The sequence below is a fragment of the Hyalella azteca genome, unplaced genomic scaffold (genome assembly GCF_000764305.2).
Source record: "Hyalella azteca isolate HAZT.00-mixed unplaced genomic scaffold, Hazt_2.0.2 contig8809, whole genome shotgun sequence".
NCBI lineage: Eukaryota > Metazoa > Arthropoda > Malacostraca > Amphipoda > Hyalellidae > Hyalella > Hyalella azteca.
In genome coordinates, this window is record NW_025938894.1 from 6,599 (window position 1) to 26,696 (window position 20,098).

Consider the following 20,098-nt stretch of genomic DNA (forward strand, 5'->3'; position numbering starts at 1 on the left):
TTAGGGAGTGTTTCTGTAATACAAATAATGTCTATCCGCTCGTTTTCAATCACAGTTAATAGTTCACTTCTTTTATTCAAAACGGAGTCCGAGTTCGTGTAAAAACATTTTAAAGCTTTTTGTGCACTTTCACTTTGATTCATGCGTTTATTTCTTACATTATTTACAGGTCTGGTTCTATGGAAAGATCGGTTCCAAAGGCCGGATCCCTTGTGAATCAAGTCACGAAAAATTCAAGAATCGGCAACAGGCCGTGGGCCTATTTCGTCAACGCCGACACTTCTATTCTATTCTTTTATAACAACTCAGCCTGGCGTCGGAGTCAAAACCCTATATGAGAGGAAACAGTACGCCAGGGATCAGCAGCTCAACTGACGGAGACCACAAATTTTATGACCACGTCAAAGCTGGTCGCGCTTAACTGAGCGGTCTGTTGTCATTTTAACATGTGCTTCAAGCACATGTTAAAATCTTAGGAAAACAACATAACTAGCAATGATGACACATCTGCTTGATTTTACAGAAATGTATGATTTAGAAGCCTAAATTGTTGTCTACCTAATCTCTAATCCATAATAATGGATAACATGCAAGCAATATTATGCAATGACCAATATAAGCAATATTATGCAATGCAATAGTATTATTAATGACCAAACAAACTTGACTTATTATCGCTTATAAATGTCATTTTATTAAATATCGTTTATAGTTATCAACTATTATATAATTTTTGTCGAAAATTAAGCGATTGCACATTTCTGATGAAAACACCGATATACTTGGTTATAATATTAAGAAACTAAAGTTATTATATATATTCAGATAGATAAAATACTGTGCAATTCTGTGTCCTAACTCCAAGCCTACCCTATAGCAGGAATTTCATTGTGTGCACTGCGTATAAATAGAACGCGATCGCAGGGTGCTACACTTTAACAGTGTTTGAGATGATGGTTCATTTAATAATGAGAATGTTTATTATCTAGGTATTAAATAAATTCATAATGAAAATAGAACGATACTTGAATAAAATTTTCTGAAAATTATAGCTTTCTATCGAGAAAACTTCCAATTACTTGCAATTAATCAGTGAGTTAACGGAAAATTAGCAACAATGCAATTTCGTATAACCACCAATTTACTAAATATCATTAAAAAAATTGAGTACACTTCACTGAAAATTTACTGTAAATTAACTTGAAAAAATTTCTTTGAAACTAGCTACCAATTAATTACGAACCAATTATAAATTACAAACAAAATAAACATAAATTAACAACGCTCCCTAACGTAGCTAATGTCAATAGAGTATAAAATAATTTGATGTATCCCACTAGCACCTCAGAAAAATATATTGGCGGTTAGTAAATAAATAGCAGGATAATTTTGTATAGATCTTTAGCGCATTTTCTCATTTATGGAAAAAATGCACTATTGTGCTCGCCATGTCCGTCTGTCTGTCTGTCCGTCCGTCTGTCCGTCTGTCCGTGACCTCAAGTTTACGTCGACGAGAAAATGCGCTCTCTGTCACTCACTGCTGTGAGTACTGAGTTATATTTTTTAATAGCTTTTTATAACTTTCGTATAATTTTTCGAACGATGAGTAATTCGGATCGATATTAAAGTTGTAACAAACATGTGAATAAATTTCCGCGAATTAAGCACACAATTATTTTTTTTTGTGATGTCGCTAGCCCGGCCGTTATAATTCATCATAGTTACTTTTCAACTTAAATTTTTTGCTTTTGTGCACATTATTTCATTCATTAGCATTAATAGATACCAAGGGTGATTTAATTACTTTTAAATATAAGTTACAAACTTATCTTTAACATAAATGAGGACTTTGCTCGATATGTGAATGAGTAATTTCCGTTTGTTATATTTATTTACATAACTGTCATAGTTCATGTGATACATATTTCAAACCTCTGTAAAGAATAAAGAGAATATTGATTAATTTCAAGAAGTATGATAGGAAATCGTTAGAGTATTCAGTTTAAACGAGAGACTCGCTGCAATTGGGCACTTTTTGCAACCGAGATTTTGGCGTGAGTTGAACCTTGAGGAACTCTCCGCGCTTTCCCCACACCTTACAAAGTCTCAAGCTTATATAATATATATGATGAATATTATGATCGGCATAAGGATGAACTTTCCTAGTATAACATATAGAATAATTCGTGGTGGCCCATAAATATAAAGTAGAGATCACCACTCGCGTAAAAAATATAACTCGGTACTCACTGCAGTGAGTGACAGAGAGCGCATTTTCTCGTCGACGAATACTTGAGGTCACGGACGGACAGACAGACGGACGGACTGACGGACAGACAGACTGACAGGCAGACGGACAGACAGACGGACGGACAGACGGACAGACAGACGGACGGACAGACGGACAGACGGACAGACGGACAGACGGACAGACGGACAGACGGACAGACAGACAGACAGACAGACAGACGGACGGACATGGCGAGCACAATAGTGCATTTTTTTCATAAATGAGGAAATGCGCTAAAAAGTAACTGTCAGGATCGAGTGTCAAGAGAAAAATCAACAACAATTAAGTTATGTAGGGCATCATGATGCCATCGCATGGAAGGGGAAATCACGTCCGACAAGTTGAAATATTTTAATTACTGTTTACGAATTCTCTTCTGGACGATCATTTATTTTTATCTATTCAGTAGGTACAGGTGAGAATTCACGTTTCCTCTCCATCATATTGTAAACTGATTATACTTTATTTCTCTAATTTCAAATCTATCACACGCGTCGTTGCCATGCGTAGGGATAGATACTGAATGAAGGCCGATATCTTGTGAGTAAACGCGGCGGAAGGCATTGTTCACGTCAAACCGAGTTCAGATGTATTGAAATCTCGAGTATGTTGTGCGATGCTACAATTTAGAATTTTATTTCAGAATAGTTTAGTGTCTGCGAAAATGCACGTCATTCAGTGATATTGCATGAAGATGGCACTTATTGTTATTATTGTGTCCATGTCTTAAAAAATACATAATTGTCTATAAAAGAATAACAGTTCATTCAGATGGATCTTTCTAAATTGTGGAGCGAGCCGATTTGACAGCCAAACTCATTATGTAATTCGCTTACGAACATTTCACTTTCAATGTTACAGCTCATGTATGTGTACTATGTACAGTTACAATATGAATATAATATATTGTTAAATTATTAATAAGCTTTTAGGCAACTAATAATCTATTTGCAGCAAATGGAAGGCAAGCCGTGATGCTGTAGCGGGCCATATTTTGGTCCCGCTTTGGTCCCGAAAGACGACCGAAGAGAAAAATGTACTAGCCGAGCTATCGTCGGTTGTAGTCTGTCTCTGTATAGCCACTTCATCATACCCATTGTTGTGTCCATAACGATTTTCGTCATTTGTACCTTTCAAGTGTTATTGTATTTTGAGTTTTCAAGTTATATCTGCAAATCTCTTGAGTAAATAATTGATACGATGATACGTCGTCCTTAGTCGTTTCAACCTTCCACGAACCGTAGGGTCCGCTGGCAGAGACCTCAAAGTGTTTAGATGTAGTAGTTTCCCACTACAATGCGAAGTGCGGTCTGGTATACAGTCTCGCAATAAACGAGCTCTCGGTCTCGGGAGGCCAGCAGACCATCGTGAACTAGCGTTCCCACGCACACCAGGCGCCGCCAGTGCTCGAACAACGCAGTCTGTCCTCAAATGAGCAATTTTCTTCGTATCGAATTCAATTTTCAGGGTGGACTAGTATTTTATGATGAATTGGAATGTTCTGTTCTTTTTGTGTATTTATTTTTCATTTCGAACTATACACGATATTCTCGATCCATTTGATTGTTCATCTGTTATTCCTGCAGATATTTATACTCTGGTATACCTTTCATTCGTTTGTAGTTTCGCTGGCTTTAATGAACAATGCGTTAGAAAATCATTCCCTTGTTATTGCATTTTCCTTTGATCGTTTCATTGTTGACATAATTTTCAATTGTGATATTTAATCGGGATAAGTATATACGATAATCTTTCGACAGATGTATTAAATGTTATCACATTATAAAGGCCAAGTATGAAGGTAAGACATTTTCGTAATTTTTAGAAGATGGTTTTTTTAATTCCATAAATAAAGAAGGATACAAGTCAAGATGTTAACTAGCTCCATGGAAGACAAAGGAAAGCTTACATATAAGTTCATCATCTCCTGCATAGATGCATATTCTTCCTCCATTGAGTATTTCACTTGCATAGAAACGTATTTCACTCCCCGCGTATTATAAAGTCTTCAACTTGTATACGATTAATATTATGATCAACATCAGCACGATGCTGAAGTTTCTTAGCATGATATATAGAAATTGCGTGCCAGCCTCATAAGTTAGAAGAAGAGATCAGCACGCGCGTAAAAAAAACAAACGGTCACGATTGACAATAGAAAGATTAATAAGAATTAAGCTATATAGGGCATCGTAAAACCATCGCATTGTAGGAGAATTGTTCGCCAAGTTGAAATATTTTAGTTACTGTTCACAATTCTCTGCTGGGTGATTATTTGATTTTATATGTTCAGTAAGTACAGATACGTGTTCACGTCTCTCAACGTATAATTTAATATTCGTTCTTGCATTTTCCTATACTTTGCAATTTTGGAGCCCTCACACGGGTTATTGTAATGTGCGGTGTCGCGTAGGGTAAATACGAAAATGAGGCTGGACTGGTAATAAAAAGTGCAATATTAAGCATTGCCACTCAAGCCAAATCCAGATGTACTGCAATCTTGAGTTTATACTATGTCGTGCGACGTTATAATTTATCGAAATAGAATCGCGTCTGCGAAAATGCACATCATTCAAAAATGCAGCGATATTGCATGAAAATGGCAGTTATGAATATTATTGTGTCCTTGTCTTCGAAAATAGATGATTTTCTATAGAAGAATAACAGTTCTTTCAGAAGGATCGTTAAAGTTGTGGAACACGTCGATTTGACAGCAATACACATTATTTAATTCGCTTGTGCACATTGTGATGTCCGGTTTATACTTTAGAAACTTTTTGTTCCCAGTTGGCTTGTCTCATTGTCGTTGTGGGTTGTTGTCTTGTTAAGAGTAATATCGCCTATGTCGCCTTTGAAGCTTTTTAGCTTATATAGGCATTCACGAGGAAGCTTTTGCATTTCTTTCTTCAAATTTTCGATTTTCTCTTGTTAGTTATTTTCTTGTGTGCTCCTGTGTGTATAAAGAATTCCAAAGTATAGCTCATGAATGAGCTATACTTTGCTATACTTTTATACTGTACAGTTAGAATTAGAATAAAATATAATGTTAAATTATTAATAGGCAATTAATCACCTTTTTCCAGCAAATGGAAGGCAAGCCGTGAGCGGAAGCGCGGGCTTTTATAGTTTATACGCAATAAACGAGCTCTCGGTCTCGGGAGGCTAGCAGAGACCATCGTAAACTCCTTGCATCGTTCCCACACACACACACCAGGCGCCGCCAGTGCTTGAACAACGCAGTCTGTCCTCAAATGAGCAATTTTCTTTGCAGCGTGTATTATTTTCATGGCAAACTAGTATTTTCTGATGAATTGGAATGCTTTGTTCTTTTTTCGTATTTTATTTTTCATTTCGAATTAAACGCAATATTCTCGTTCCATTTGACTGTTCATCTATTATTCGTGCGGATATTTATACTCTAGTATACGTATACGGATACCTTTCATTCGTTTGTAGTGGCGCTGACTTTAGAAGATCCTTCGCTTGTTAGTGGATTTTTCGTGATATCGCATCGTTGCTGACATAAACATAGTGATGTCGGCGCTGAAGTGTAGGCCTGGATGTGGCCTGTCGCCGATTCTTTTCCTTTTCGTGCCATGTTCATAGAAGATCTAAAATCGTGTCATTTGACCGTATCTTTTAACGACTGATGAAAGTTTGAAATAGCTACTCGACTTCCACCGGGTTCGATAAGGTGCTAGGCATTTAAAATCTGAACATATATTTTTCCATAGCTTCATCTAGTCTGTTCTTGAACGCGTTCATACTTGGAGCGCCAACGATGTCATCGGGGAGGCTGTTCCACATGTCGGTGATTCGAAGCGAGAAGAAATTTTGTCGCGTGGAGAAGTTGCAGCGCAGTTTTTTAGCTTATAGCCGTGGCCCCTGGTGTTGGTTCTTGTTTCAAATTCTAGTAATCCTTCAAGACCTTGTATAAACCATGAGTATACTTGTATACTTCAATGATGTCCCCACGCAGACGTCGATAACTGAGGCTTGGAAGCTTCATAATCTTTAATCTTTCTTCATAGGACTTGCCCTTCAAGCCTGGAATTATCCTTGTTGCGCGACTCTGTCCTTTTCAAATCTCGGTGACCACGCAACATTTCCAAACTCTAGATTCGGGCGCACGACAGCAACAAACAACTGCTTCATCGCTTCTGTATCTAGGAACTCGTATGAGCGTCTGATTAATCCAAGAAATTTGTTGGATGTGTTAGCTTGCGTTTCAACATGCTTAGAAAATTTTAGCTCCTTGTCGACATAAACAACTACGTTATTTAAACGGTCATCGTTCAATCGGTGTAGTCCATGTCTGTACGTACGTACGTAGTCCATGTCTGAATGGTATATGTTTCATTGTTGTAGCTTCAAAACTCTTGGAGGAGATAGGTTCGCAGTGACAATAAGTTAACTTTTCAGTAGAGCCCGACAAGTCGCGCGAGCTTCGAAATGGACATTCAAGGGTGCAAGGTTGCAAGACTAGACTATACTGGAGCTCAATTTCTGTCAAGGATAGTGCGAAAGACTGCACGAGAACTATCCTGTACGACTGCAGGCGGATAACTGAAGCACAGCGTGTTCAGACTAGCTATTTAAGTGGACTGCCGGTAATTTTGGCCTATCTTAAATGTTAAAGAACTCCACCACCTATAACCCTTTCGCGATCTGTCGTGAACGCATAATTCAACGTACAGAGATGATTTTGGTACCGTTGGATGCGTCAGAATGTAAGCTTTAAAATGAGTATAAAAAACGAAAAAGTCAAAGTTTTTTATTTTGGGGCAGACGCACCCCTTAAAAAATATGGAAGCTAGGAGATAAAAAAACAGTGAATTACTGCGGAAGTACTTATAAACTTCCACGTTTCCATTCTATTAGGCTGTGGCAAGTTATTATGGCCGTCGACCGTCGACTCCATGATCTGATAATTGGTTAAACTTCGAAAGCCTTCATGCAGACTTGCCCACAATTTGGTGGAAACAATATCACACCATCCAGAGATTTGAATAGAGAGAAATGTCAAGAGCAATTCCTAGCGTTCGCTTGACTAAATCCGTCGTCAACCATGCATGATATTGGTACGAAAAGAAATGAAGCTTAGGCTTTGATTTTTTGGATATGTAGTGGCAGGTCTGACATACTGTAAGTTCAATGTCCAGTCAAGTCAACAGAAATCGGTCAAATAACACATTTGGCTCTTGTAATGTTTTAATTTTGACACATTGATGGATCTATGAATTTGTTGAAAAGACCTAATGTTTAATCATATAATTTACCCGCCTTTGCAAACTATCGCTTATTCATGACCAATTCACTTCTGTGGGCAGAATTTAGTTGAACGTTTCATCCTTCTATTCACAATGTTTTACAAATAGTTTTCAATTCAGACAACTGGCTTTAATTTTAATACACAGATACCTTACAAATTTACCTGAATAAATAAATTAGAAAGAAAAGTCAAGAAGGAGGTGAAGACAATTATTAAAAATTAAGTTATGTGTGGCAACATGAAATCATAATGTGAAGGCGGTCATGTGGTTCAACAAGTGCAAATGTTTTAGTTACTGATCGTTTGGTCTGGCTTATTTTCTTTAGTCATTCAGTAGGAATAGATTCATAATCACGTTAATAGGAGAACAGAATGGATCCCGGTGATGCGTCTGGTAAACGTATGGGGATATGACTGAAAAAATATAAAGATAACTTTGACTAACTGCTGTTTAAGTAATCTGTCGAACAATGACAATTATTCGGATGTAATGAAGTTGTAAGGAACAATTAAATAAATTTCCTGGAGTTAAGCTCCCAACTCAATTTCAGACTCGCACCGCGCGTTCCCCGCTTATTATAAAGTCTTTAACTTGTATACGATTAATATTATGATCAACATCGGCACGATGCTGAAGTTTCTTAGCATGATATATAGAAAATTTCGTGGTAGCCTCTTAAATTAGAAGAAGAGATCAGCACGCGCGTAAAAAAAACTAACGGTCACGATTGACAATAGAAAAATTAATAAGAATTAAGCTATGTAGGGGCATCGTAATACCATCGCATGGTAGGAGAATTGTTCGCCAAGTTGAAATATTTTAGTTACTGTTCACAATTTTTCGCTGGATGATTATTTTATTTTATATGTTCAGTAAGTACAAATACGTGTTTACGTCTCTCAAAGTAGCTTATGATTTTCCTAACTTGCATTTTGATCAAATTTGCAATTTTGGAGCCCTCAAGCGCGTCATTGTTATCGCGTAGGGTAAATATGAATATGGAGCTGGACCGGTAGGAAAAAATGCTATTTTAAACAATGCTTGTCAAACTGAATCCAGATGTTCGGCAATCTTGAGTTTATACTATATCGTGCGACGTTATAATTTATCGAAATAGAATCGCGTCTGCGAAAATGCACGTCATTCGAAAATGCAGCGATACTGCATGAAAATGGCAGTTATGAATATTATTGTGTCCTTGTCTTCGAAAATAGATGATTTTCTATAGAAGAATAACAGTTCTTTCAGAAGGATCGTTAAAGTTGTGGAACACGTCGATTTGACAGCAATTCATATAATTTAATTCGCTTGTGTACATTAATATTCTAAAGCACAGCTCATGAATGAGAACAATTTTTGTTTTAAGCGACTTTGATTTCAGCCCCCATGTGGAGATAAGTTTTGGGGTAATTTTAATCGCGATGAGACTGCAGGGAAATCGTCGATTCTTCTACTGTGGCAATTTTTTTTACGCACACTGGAATAAAACTTGGGTTCAACTGCGTGGGGAATCACGGGAATAATGTATTAATTAATTTGAGAATATTTAACCGGTAAAGTATGAAAATTATATTAGTAATGATGGTAGAATCTTATCTAAAGAATATTTACGTGGACGCAAAATCGGTTTCACAGAGGGAAACGCCGAAGGTGGCGAGAAATTTTTTATTTATTTCGGAAAACCTAAAACTTTAAATTTTACTTATAAGTTAAAAAATAGTTTAATCTTTAATCATTAGCTAGCACGAAGTATTCTGCAAATTACCTTCCTAATAAATTGATTTTTTAGTCATTTATTCTGCATTATTATTATTATTATTTTTCATTCATTTATTTATTTATGTGAGTAACACTGCTGTCTTCGTCAAATCTTAGTGTCTTAATATAAACAGTTTTTTTGGAACCCTTATTATCTTAATATACACAACCGTTTACCCTAAATTTTCCCAGTTTTTTTTTCGAGATAACTCATGTTAGAAAATTATGAAAACCATGGGGGCGCAAACTGCGCTGATTATTTTGTGAATTTTTTTTGTGTGGAGCTACATTCTGTGTTCAAAAATTTTTCCTTTAAATTTTAAAACAACTCGGATGCCACAAAAGCTCACAATTAAATTAGAGTTTGTAAACTAACGCCTAGCAACTACCAGTTACTTGCAAATAATCAGTGAATTACCGGAAATTTAACAGCGACTATATTCAAGGCAACCGCATACACGAGGGAGGACTCAAGAATAACCATACTGGCTATTTATGGGCGAAGTTTTGGTAGTACCAGAGTCTCTTTGTATGTGCATATGCTACTGACATTCCTCAGTACGATGCAAGTATCGCTGCCATAGAAGGCCATATGTTCTATTATCACAATTTTTCATGACACAGGTTTCATTATCACAATTTTTTATTGTACCAGTTTTGGGCGCTTGTAGTTTTTTGATGATGTCTGATTTTCTTGAGTAACGTGCTGCAATAAAATTTGGCTTTCTTCTTTTAAGAACTTGTAAGGAACTGCTACAGGTTGCCTACAACTTGGCAAGGATGATGCTATGGGGAAAAGGCAAGTTTGTAAGTGGTTTTCTTGCAGAAATACTATTGTATTACACGTTGTTATCCACAATATCAATGAGGGGATAACAACGAAAGTCTCGAGATCTTAACAACAAACTCTGAAAAATCTGCAGTATCCTTAAAATTCCAATTACACAAGCGTCACAATCACACGGTAATAAAACGAAGATGACCACCTTGAGAGAATAATTTAGTTGACAAGGCGATACGGTTTATACGTATAAGGGTATAGCATAGGTCCTAGTGAGTTTGAAAGCGTAGGAAAAATGCAAGTAAGAGTCGTGCATGTCACCGAAAATGCACTTCATTTACCGATATTTTACTTGCAGATGGTTCTTATAGAAAATATGGCATCCTCGTCTTCAAAAAGTTCATTATTTGTAGTAAAAGATTCCCTGTTGCTTCTGATGCCACGTTCTTAAATATTGAACACATCAAACTGATGGTAATACACGTACTTTAATTCGTTTATGTTTATTTTACAAGCTAATTGATAATTATCACGTTCATTTAAAATTTCTCAGATAATTATTGTTTATTAAACTAATACGAAATTTATAGAAAAATGGTGATTGTTGTGAGTAAAAGAATTTATGACAATTTATTATTCTTTTTATTATATTATTTTTCGAAAAGTAATTCATAGATAAGGCTTTTCGGTTTTGAGGCAACCATTCGAAAATAGTATTGATTAGTTCATATATGAATGCCGACCAAGTAGAGGAATATCAAAGCTAGGGTGACGAGGTAGGGGGAGTAGGGGGAAAGTTAGGGGGAGTGGGGGGGCAAGGTCAGGGGAAATAGGGGGAAAGTTAAGGGGAATAGGGGGAAAGGTAAGGGGAATAGGGGCAAGGTAAGGGGAGTAGGGGGCAAAGTAAGGGGAGTAGAGGTGTAATTCCCATCGTGGCAAGGTAAGAGAAGGACCAAGGTGGGTGGAATAGGGGACAAGGTAATGGAATGGGGGCAGAATAGAAGGATTATTGGGCAAGGTAAGGCAAGTTAGGGTATAGATAGTAGAGGGAAAGGTGAGGGGAATGGAAAGCAGGGTATAGACAGTAAGGGGAAAAGTAAGGGAAATGGAAGGCGGGGTATAGACAGTAGAGGGAAAAGTAAGGGAAATGGAAGGCAGGGTATAGACAGTAGGGGGAGAAGTAAGGGAAATGGAAGGCGGGGTATAGACAGTAAAGGGAAAAGTAAGGGAAATGGAAGTAGAGGGAGTAGGGGAAAGTTAAGGGGAAATCGGGACAGCTCAGTTGCTAGAAAAAAAGGCTCTCCGTAGAAATACGTGCAGTAAAATAGGTTCCCCTGGAAATAACTGTTAGAAATAAGGTTCCCAGTGAAAATATTCTTGCGGGAACCTTATTTATTTTCTAACAGTTATTTCCAGGGGGACCTAGGGGAACCTACAGAATAGGAGTAGGGAGCAAGGGGTAGGATGACAGGTAGGGTGGCCGTCTTAAGAGTCGTTAAATGTCACAAGTTCGGATAAAGTTCGCCTCAAAACTTGAGTTGCTGGCAATCAAGTAGCAATTAACTCTTGTCGATTGGTAAACGGCAATCATGTTCAACTCATTAGGCTCAAGTAGGCGAGCTCATTAGCGAGATAATGAGGCTGAAATTAAGCAGGAAGTTCTCGATTGAAACACAATAGTGATCATACGATTAATTTGCTCTGAGTAAGATTAAAACAATCTACTAATTGTTAATCAAGATAGCAAGCAGACGATTATTTTTATTAATGGCATTATATTTATACGTAAAAAATTATGATTAAATCTAATTTTGTGTCAATCACGATTACCGAAAAATCAATTAAATTGATGAAAGATTATAAAGTTTGATTGAGAGGGTTGAGGATTATTATTTGATTATTCGATTGATTCATTCTGTTTAATAAATTTATTTTATTCAATTTACTTATTTCATATTAATATTTCATTTCATTTTATTTATTTGTTGTTTTTATATAATCGATTTATTCTATTTAATTAATTTATTTTATTCGATTGATTTATATTATTCAATCAATTTATTTGAATTAAATAATTGTTTATTAATTTAATAATATTTAATTCCCATTAAGTAATATTATTGGATATGCCCGAATTTTTCTGAGAAGACTGGATATTAATTAGGAATTTAGCCTCAATTGTCGCACCTGACGACAACTTAACTGCCTCCTGTCATCTAATTAGGGCGTGGGGATCTTATTAAGGTTCTTCATGTAATTAAGCTCATTCAAAACCTATTATTATTGCTTATTGTAATTATCGCATTTAAATTTAAAAATTTAAATCCTAAAAAAATGTAAATTAAAAAATTTATTTTTAAAAATTTACATTTAAAAGGATTTAAAAAAATTTAAATCCCAAATTTCTACAACAATCCAGAATCATCTAACGGTCGCCATTTTGCAAAGAGTTTCCAATAGAAATTATATAAGAAAAGTATGAAAAATATATATGAAAAATAGGAAAATACCGGCAATTAATAATACGAGAAAGTTTGTATTAGAATCTGCTTCCACGAACTATTAAAGCAAAAAGATAAAAACCCTTCAATAAACAACGCGTTAGTAACAAAATTGATGTAAATAAAGTTTTTAAACAACGTATATAACAGAAATTCGCTCCCAACATACATTTTTACTCAAAAAAGTTTCGTTCTTTTGATAGCGTTCTGTTTCTTTAAAATTAATCTGCTAAATAGATAAAAATGATATTTAAATTGCATTCAGGAGTTTAAAAAATCTGTTACTTGGAAAAAAATTCTGTTATAAAAGTAACATTTTGTTACAAAAGTAACATTTTCTTACACAAGTAACATTTTCTTACATAAGTAACATTTTGTTACATATGTAACATTTTGTTACAAAAGTAACATTTTGTAACATAAGTAACATTTTATTACACAAGTAACATTTTGTTACATATATAACATTTTGTTACAAAAGTAACATTTTCTTACATAAGTAACATTTTGTTACATATGTAACATTTTGTTACAAAAGTAACATTTTCTTACATAAGTAACATTTTCTTACATAAGTAACATTTTGTTACATATGTAACATTTTGTAACAAAAGTAACATTTTGTTACATATATAACATTTTGTTACAAAAGTAACATTTTCTTACATAAGTAACATTTTGTAACATAAGTAACATTTTGTTACACAAGTAACATTTTGCCCTACAAGTAAGCTTCTGTTACTAAAATAAGAGCAGGAGGCTCTAGGAGACATCAATAACAGCAGACGCGATGCTGGTGCAGCAATAACAGCTGTTGTTGAACAGCTGACGCTCCTGTTATTACCTCCACCATTCTTTCTTTCTTTCTTTCTTTGAATGCAGAGGTAATTGCCGGCGAGGGAAGGACTGAGGGAAGCACTCGAGGGTTTACCCTCACTCGGCTTGATCTTCTCTCCCCTTAGATTGCCATTAAATGTGAGGGTAATCGAGTGACGATTTGCATCATCGGTTATTTGTCAATCACGCAATCGCGTGGATAACTTATTTTTCGTAGCACGTGCTTTAGCGAGTGCATTTATAGTAAAATGAGTGGCGGTGTGTGAGTGGCGGTGTGTGAGTGGTGGTGTGTGAGTGGTGGTGTGTGAGTGGTGGTGTGTGAGTGGTGGTGTGTGAGTGGTGGTGTGTGAGTGGCGGTGTGTGAGTGGTGGTGTGTGAGTGGTGGTGTGTGAGTGGTGGTGTGTGAGTGGTGGTGTGTGAGTGGTGGTGTGTGAGTGGTAGTGTGTAAGTGGTGGTGTGTGAGTGGTGGTGTGTGAGTGGTAGTGTGTAAGTGGTGGTGTGTGAGAGGTGGTGTGTGAGTGGTGGTGTGTGAGTGGAGGTGTGTGAGTGGTGTTGTGTGAGTGATGGAGTGTGAGTGGTGGTGTGTGAGTGGTGTTGTTTGAGTGGCGGTGTGTGAGTGGCGGTGTGTGAGTGGTGGTGGTGTGTGAGTGGTGGTGGTGTGTGAGTGGTGGTGTATGAGTGGTGAAGTGTGAGTGGTGGTGTGTGAGTGGTGGTGTGTGAGTGGTGGTGTGTGAGTGGTGGTGTGTGAGTGGTGGTGTGTGAGTGGTGGTGTGTGAGTGGGGGTGTGTGAGTGGTGCTGTGAGAGTGGTGGTGTGTGAGAGGCGGTGTGTGAGTGGCGGTGTGTGAGTGGTGTTGTGTGAGTGGTGGTGTGTGAGTGGTGTTGTGTGTGTGGTGGTGTGTGAGTGGTATTGTGTGAGTGGTGGTTTGAGTGGAGTATGATGCGCTGAGTAAAGATAATATATTTATTTCACCAAATTAAACCTCGCCCTCTATAGAGCGCTAAGGTTTTCGTGAATAAATATTTTTAGCTTATATTTTTCGGCGCGAGAGAGAGAGAAAAACTGTGCCACCGACTCATACCTACTGAGCACTTGGTTGAAATCAGAACTCAGGTGGACAATTTTAGCACAGACTAAACTATTCTCGCCGTCATGAACATTGGGATGCTGTTTTGGGACACATGTTGGATATATGCTGGGCATGTGATGGGCATATAATGGGCATATATTGGGCATGTGATTGGCATATATTTGACATATACTAGGCATATATTGGACATATGATGGGTATGTGTTGGGCATGTTTTGGGTATAGGCATGTGTTGGGCATGTTTAATAAAAAATGCCAGTTTTTATTTAAATACTAACGGTTTCTTCGATGATGTTAGAAATTTGTTAAATTAGAAATGAATTTTTAGTACCTTTTTAGTTCCAGCTACTTTAGACTCAAGATCCAATTTTCCTTAATTTTTTTTTTTGCAAGAGCTAATTTTTGCATTGTGAAGTGGAATCAAAACTGCAAGTTCACAGAAGGAATTTGTGTAAAAAATTCATGAACATTCAAAATAGGCTTCGAGGCTTGAAACTATGAATGCGTAATATTTCTGGAGATAAAGTGATCACCTTAGAAGATAAAATAATTTTCTGATAACTAAAATTTCAAATACATTACCTGAGTATAATTAATTTTTGATTGAAATCAGCGCTTTCCCCCGAACCTTCAGAAGCCAACGTTTAAACACTTCATAGACGCATTAGGGCTAACGCTCAAACTATTATCGCCTGTGATGGCAATAATGGTTTGTCTGTGGCAACTCAACCATTTGCCGAAACCATTATTATACTCGCAAGAATCACATGCAAATACCTCCCTTATTCGCTGGTACAGACGGGCTATTTTCGAGTGTCAGGAACCGAGGGAAATGCAAGGTATTGCAGGTGGCGTGGCGCGGTACGGGAAATACCACCTTATGCCACAGGTCTTTAAGGCTGATTATGGCTGAGCCTGGAGCGCGGTGGCAGCCTTGGCTCAGCCAACTGGCGGTGGCAATTGGAACGGCCGATTAGCGCCGACAAACATTCATTAGCATTTTATTGGGCTCTCATAGGCCTTAATTGAGGGGGGTGAGGGGGTGGCAGGTGGAAGGATGGAGGGGAAAGGGGCTGTAAAGGAGGAGGAGAGTGGGAGGGGGGGTTTCTGAAAGGGGAAGTGCTAAAGATGTTACACTTTGGAGCAGGGAAGTTAAAAGGGGAAGGAGAGGGAGAGAAAGACGATGGAATTACAGAGAGAATAATAGAACAGAGAGGAAGAGGAGTGGGGTGGGACGAGGGGGAGGAATGAGGCTTATATTGCCTTTGTTGAATAGAAACTAAATTTTCTGAAGTTTTTTCATATCATTTCGAATATTTTAATTTATTTAGAAACAATTAATCCGCATTGTTTATAGCAAAGCAGATTGTTTATATATTAGTGTGTTCAAGATATTTATTTATGTATTAGCACCTGCCGCTTCTGGTTAATAATATGTTTTGATAAAAAGTATAACGGTATTTCTTGATATTTTCACTATAAATTGGAAATTATTTTATCAGGTAATTTAGTTTATATTAGATTACTTTCTCATACTTGTCGTAAGTTTTTGGCAATAAAACGACTGATGACTTACAATAGTTTTATTAAGACTTCATTATTGTTTCATGGGAAATTTAAATGACTGTTTTAATCTCAGACATGTTGAATTGTCGGATAGCGAACTTAAGATGCCTACGTACACTTTTCGGTGGCCAGCGATAAAACTACCATCAAGTTATATAAATAATATTTTATTAATGTTTAGAGCCGAAAAAGTAGAGGTTTATTATTGTATATATTTGGTTAGCTGGAAGTCAGATATTTTAACCCGACTACCCTATTGAAAATTATGGTCATACGTCAGCGTCCCTCCTTCACACACAGAAAAATGAATGTGTTATATTGTCCCATTAGCGACACACTTTTTTATCCATAGAACAAGCAGGCAGAGAGCGGACGTAGCACTGATACGCCCTTTTGCTGGGCCAAACTGAGTCAGGATGACTCACTCAAGTGTATAAAGTGCATCGCTATTTGATGACAGTCCCACTTATATCATTGAGTGTAGTCTCATCAATTGTTGGTTGTTACTTGCCGAGGTTATTGGTTGTTACTTGCCGAGGTTATTGGTTGTTACTTGCCGATGTTATTGGTTGTTACTTGCCGAGGTTATTGGTTGTTACTTGCCGAGGTTATTGGTTGTTACTTGCCTATATTATTGCTAGGTACACAGAAGAGAATAAACTGTACACATAAAGTATATACAATCGTTGCTTATAACAGTCAATAATCAGTCTATGTATAGTCTATTGTCACGCGCGGTCAATGTTCATTGATAATAGTTAGTCTATGAATAATACTTTGTGTGCAGTCTACCATTTTTAGCATTAATTAGTCAAGATACAGTCTATTTTAGCAATAATTAGTCAGTGTATATATAGTCTATAGGGTTGGTGCAGTCACGGGCCAATTTCAACTATAAAATATATATACAGTTCAATAATAAGTGTATTTACAGTACAATAATGAACCTATTTACAGTAAATGAAAATCGGTAATATTTTTCTTAATTGCAGTCCATCGTCGGTGTCACGAGTATTTTTTATTATGCATAGATTAACTTACGATGTACAATTACTATACATTATTTATACCGTTGTAATGATTTTATTAACTTATCAGCCACATGGCTGTGCGTCAGTCATGTGGCTGGTCATCAGCCACATGGCTGGCCATCAGCCACATGGCTTGCCATCAGCCACAAGGCTTGCCATCAGCCACATGGCTGGTCATCAGCCACATTGCTGGCCATCAGCCACGTGGCTGGTCATCAGCCACATGGCTGGCCATCAGCCACATGGCTCACACCATGGCCGTGGATGACTCGAGATGTTCCCTCGCCCTCAGCCTCAGGGCCACTATGGATGTGGACCTGAAATCCTCCTGGGGGAGTCCTGGAGGAGTGAGGGATGTCTCCCCCAACCCCTCAGGGGAGAGGGGGGCAGAGGGACCCCCATCCCCCTGCCTGGGGGTCCTGGAGAAGCCGTTGGGGATGCCGGCGGCCGCCGCCGCCGCCACGATGCTGGCAGACGATATGGCGGCGGGGGAGATGTTGGGGGAGAAGATGGGGGAGGATGTGAGGTGATGGGGGGAGGAGGAGGGAGGGGGGAGGTATGAGGGATACCCTGAATGATGGGCTGCCAGGAAGCCGTTCATGGCAGAATTAAAGCCGTTCATGGCCGTATTAAGGCCGTTTAGAGGCGAATTTAAGCCGTTCATGGCTGTACTCAGGCCGTTTAAAGGCGGATTAAGGCCGTTCATGGCCGTGTTAAGGCCGTTTAGTGCCGGGTTGGAGCCGGTAAGATGTGTGGAGTGGTGAAGGGGGTGGTGGGGAGGCAGAGGGGGCAGGAGGGGGGGCAGGAGGTGGTCGAGGGCAGTAGGGGGGCGATGTAGCAGCCCCAGGCCACCCTCATGCAGGCGGTACTGCGCGGCCTCCATCTTCTCCTGCCGCCGCCACTTGGCGCGACGGTTCTGGAACCACACCTGGGGAGGGGCCTACATCATTACCATCATCACCATCAACACTACATCATTACCATCATCACCATCAACACTATATCATTACTATCTTTACCCTCTCACTGCGTTATCCTTATCTTTACCCTCCCACTGCATTATCCTTATCTTTACTCTCTCACTGCATTATCCTTATCTTTATCCTCTCACTGCATTATCCTTATCTTTACCCTTTCAACGCATTATCCTTATCTTTACCCTCTCGCTGCATTCTCCTTATCTTTACCCTCCCACTGCATCCTCCTTATCTTTACCCTCTCACTGCGTTATCCTTATCTTTACCCTCTCACCGCATTATCCTTATCTTTACCCTCTCACTGCATTATCTTTATCTTTACCCTCTCACTGCGTTATCCTTATCTTTACCCTCTTTTGCCTCTTGTCACACTCACCTCGATTTTCCCCTCACTTTCTCATTCTCTATTTTTCCTTTTTTCCCCATTTTCTTCCCTTCCACGTCTCAAAAAACTCCCTCCTCATATTACCTTCACATTCTCTCATACCCTTTCTTTCTATTCCCTAATTTCATTACCTCTTCATCAGCTGCTATTTTGCCCTTTCCTTTCAAAATATTCCCACCGCAATATTCCCCTTTATTTCCTATTCTTTCCCCCCCTCTTTTTACCTTCTCTTTCCCCTCTCTTTTTCCTCTCATTTCACCTCTCTTTACGTATTTATTATTCATCCCATTTTTTCCTCACCTTCTTGCTTTCGTTCCCTACAGTCCTTACCCTCTTTATTCCCCCTCTTTTTACCCTCTCCATTCCCATCTCTTCCTCCTCTTTTTCCCTATCACTTTCTCCATATTTTCCCTCTCTCTTTCCCCTCTTTTTCTCCTCTCTTCCCCCTCTCTTTCCCCTCCCTTTCCCCTCTCTCCAAACCGCGATCAGCTCTCCTGTTGATCCCTCTGATCTTGCGGCTCATTTGCTGCGGTGTTCACTGAATGTTCCCTCAGCACTCCCTCAGCACTCCCTCAGCGCTCCCTCAGCACTCCCTCAGCACTCCCTCAGCACTCCCTCAGCACTCCCTCAGCACAACGTGCTGCGCATGGCATGCGTTCACACGCGCGTTAGTTGCGCATTACGCGCGGTGTTACGCACGCAGCCATTCGTGTCACCATCATCGCTCCTATCATCCACTAACATGGCTCATATCATCCGCTATTATCGCCGCTATCATCTACTATTATCGACCTTATCATGGTACCATTGGCTTATAATCCATTATCATCGCATCCATCATCTGCTATCGTCGTTCCTATCGTCCTTTATCATCTGGCAACCTTCTGAATCACTGAAAAAAGTAAAGCTCGATACAATATATTGTGTTGTATACTGGCGTACTAAGTGTAATTGTATATTGGCGTACCAAATTTAACTGTATCTTTTTATTTTTTGTGGGTATTTTATGTAAGTTCATTTGTTTTCGAAAACCATTTACGGTGTGAAGAATGAAGAGAAAAATTCATAGAGACATTGAGAGAAAGTTGCTATAAATTATGATAGATATAACTATATATAGAATGAGATATAATATATATAGTAATAGGGTAGAAATGCGGCATATAAATTAATGTTACTATCGAGGTTAGTAGTAGTGCTACAATTGAATAATTAATTGTGATTAATTGTAATTAATAAATTAATTAATAAGTGCCGATCATAGCGCTAACAAAGCCATTAATGCCCTTAAGAAAGCCCCAATAGAGCCAAAACAGAACCCCAACAGGGTTTTATTTTAGAGCAAACTAATGATAACCAGAAAACTCCACGGTGATCATGCCTAACATTTCAGTTACTTTCCCTATGGCTAACCGGGGATATTGTAACAGCACAACAGGGGATATTGTAACAGCACAACAGGGGATATTGTAACAGCACAACAGGGGATATTGTAACAGCACAACAGGGGCTGTTGTAACAGCACAACAGGGGATATTGTAACAGCACAACAGGGGCTGTTGTAACAGCACAACAGGGGATATTGTAACAGCACAACAGGGGATATTGTA

The 20,098-nt window shown here is 38.4% G+C and overlaps 1 protein-coding gene across 1 annotated transcript in view; it reads right to left on the bottom strand.

Moving 5' to 3' along the window:
- Positions 1–17,373: 17,373 nt before the first annotated feature.
- The window catches only part of LOC125178308 (retinal homeobox protein Rx-like), a 24,277-nt gene continuing 21,552 nt past the window's right edge, over positions 17,374–20,098 (bottom strand). Inside the window, exon 3 of the mRNA XM_047881765.1 lies at positions 17,374–18,054. Coding sequence (XP_047737721.1) covers positions 17,374–18,054 — 681 coding nt within the window. The remainder of the gene's footprint in view (positions 18,055–20,098) is intronic.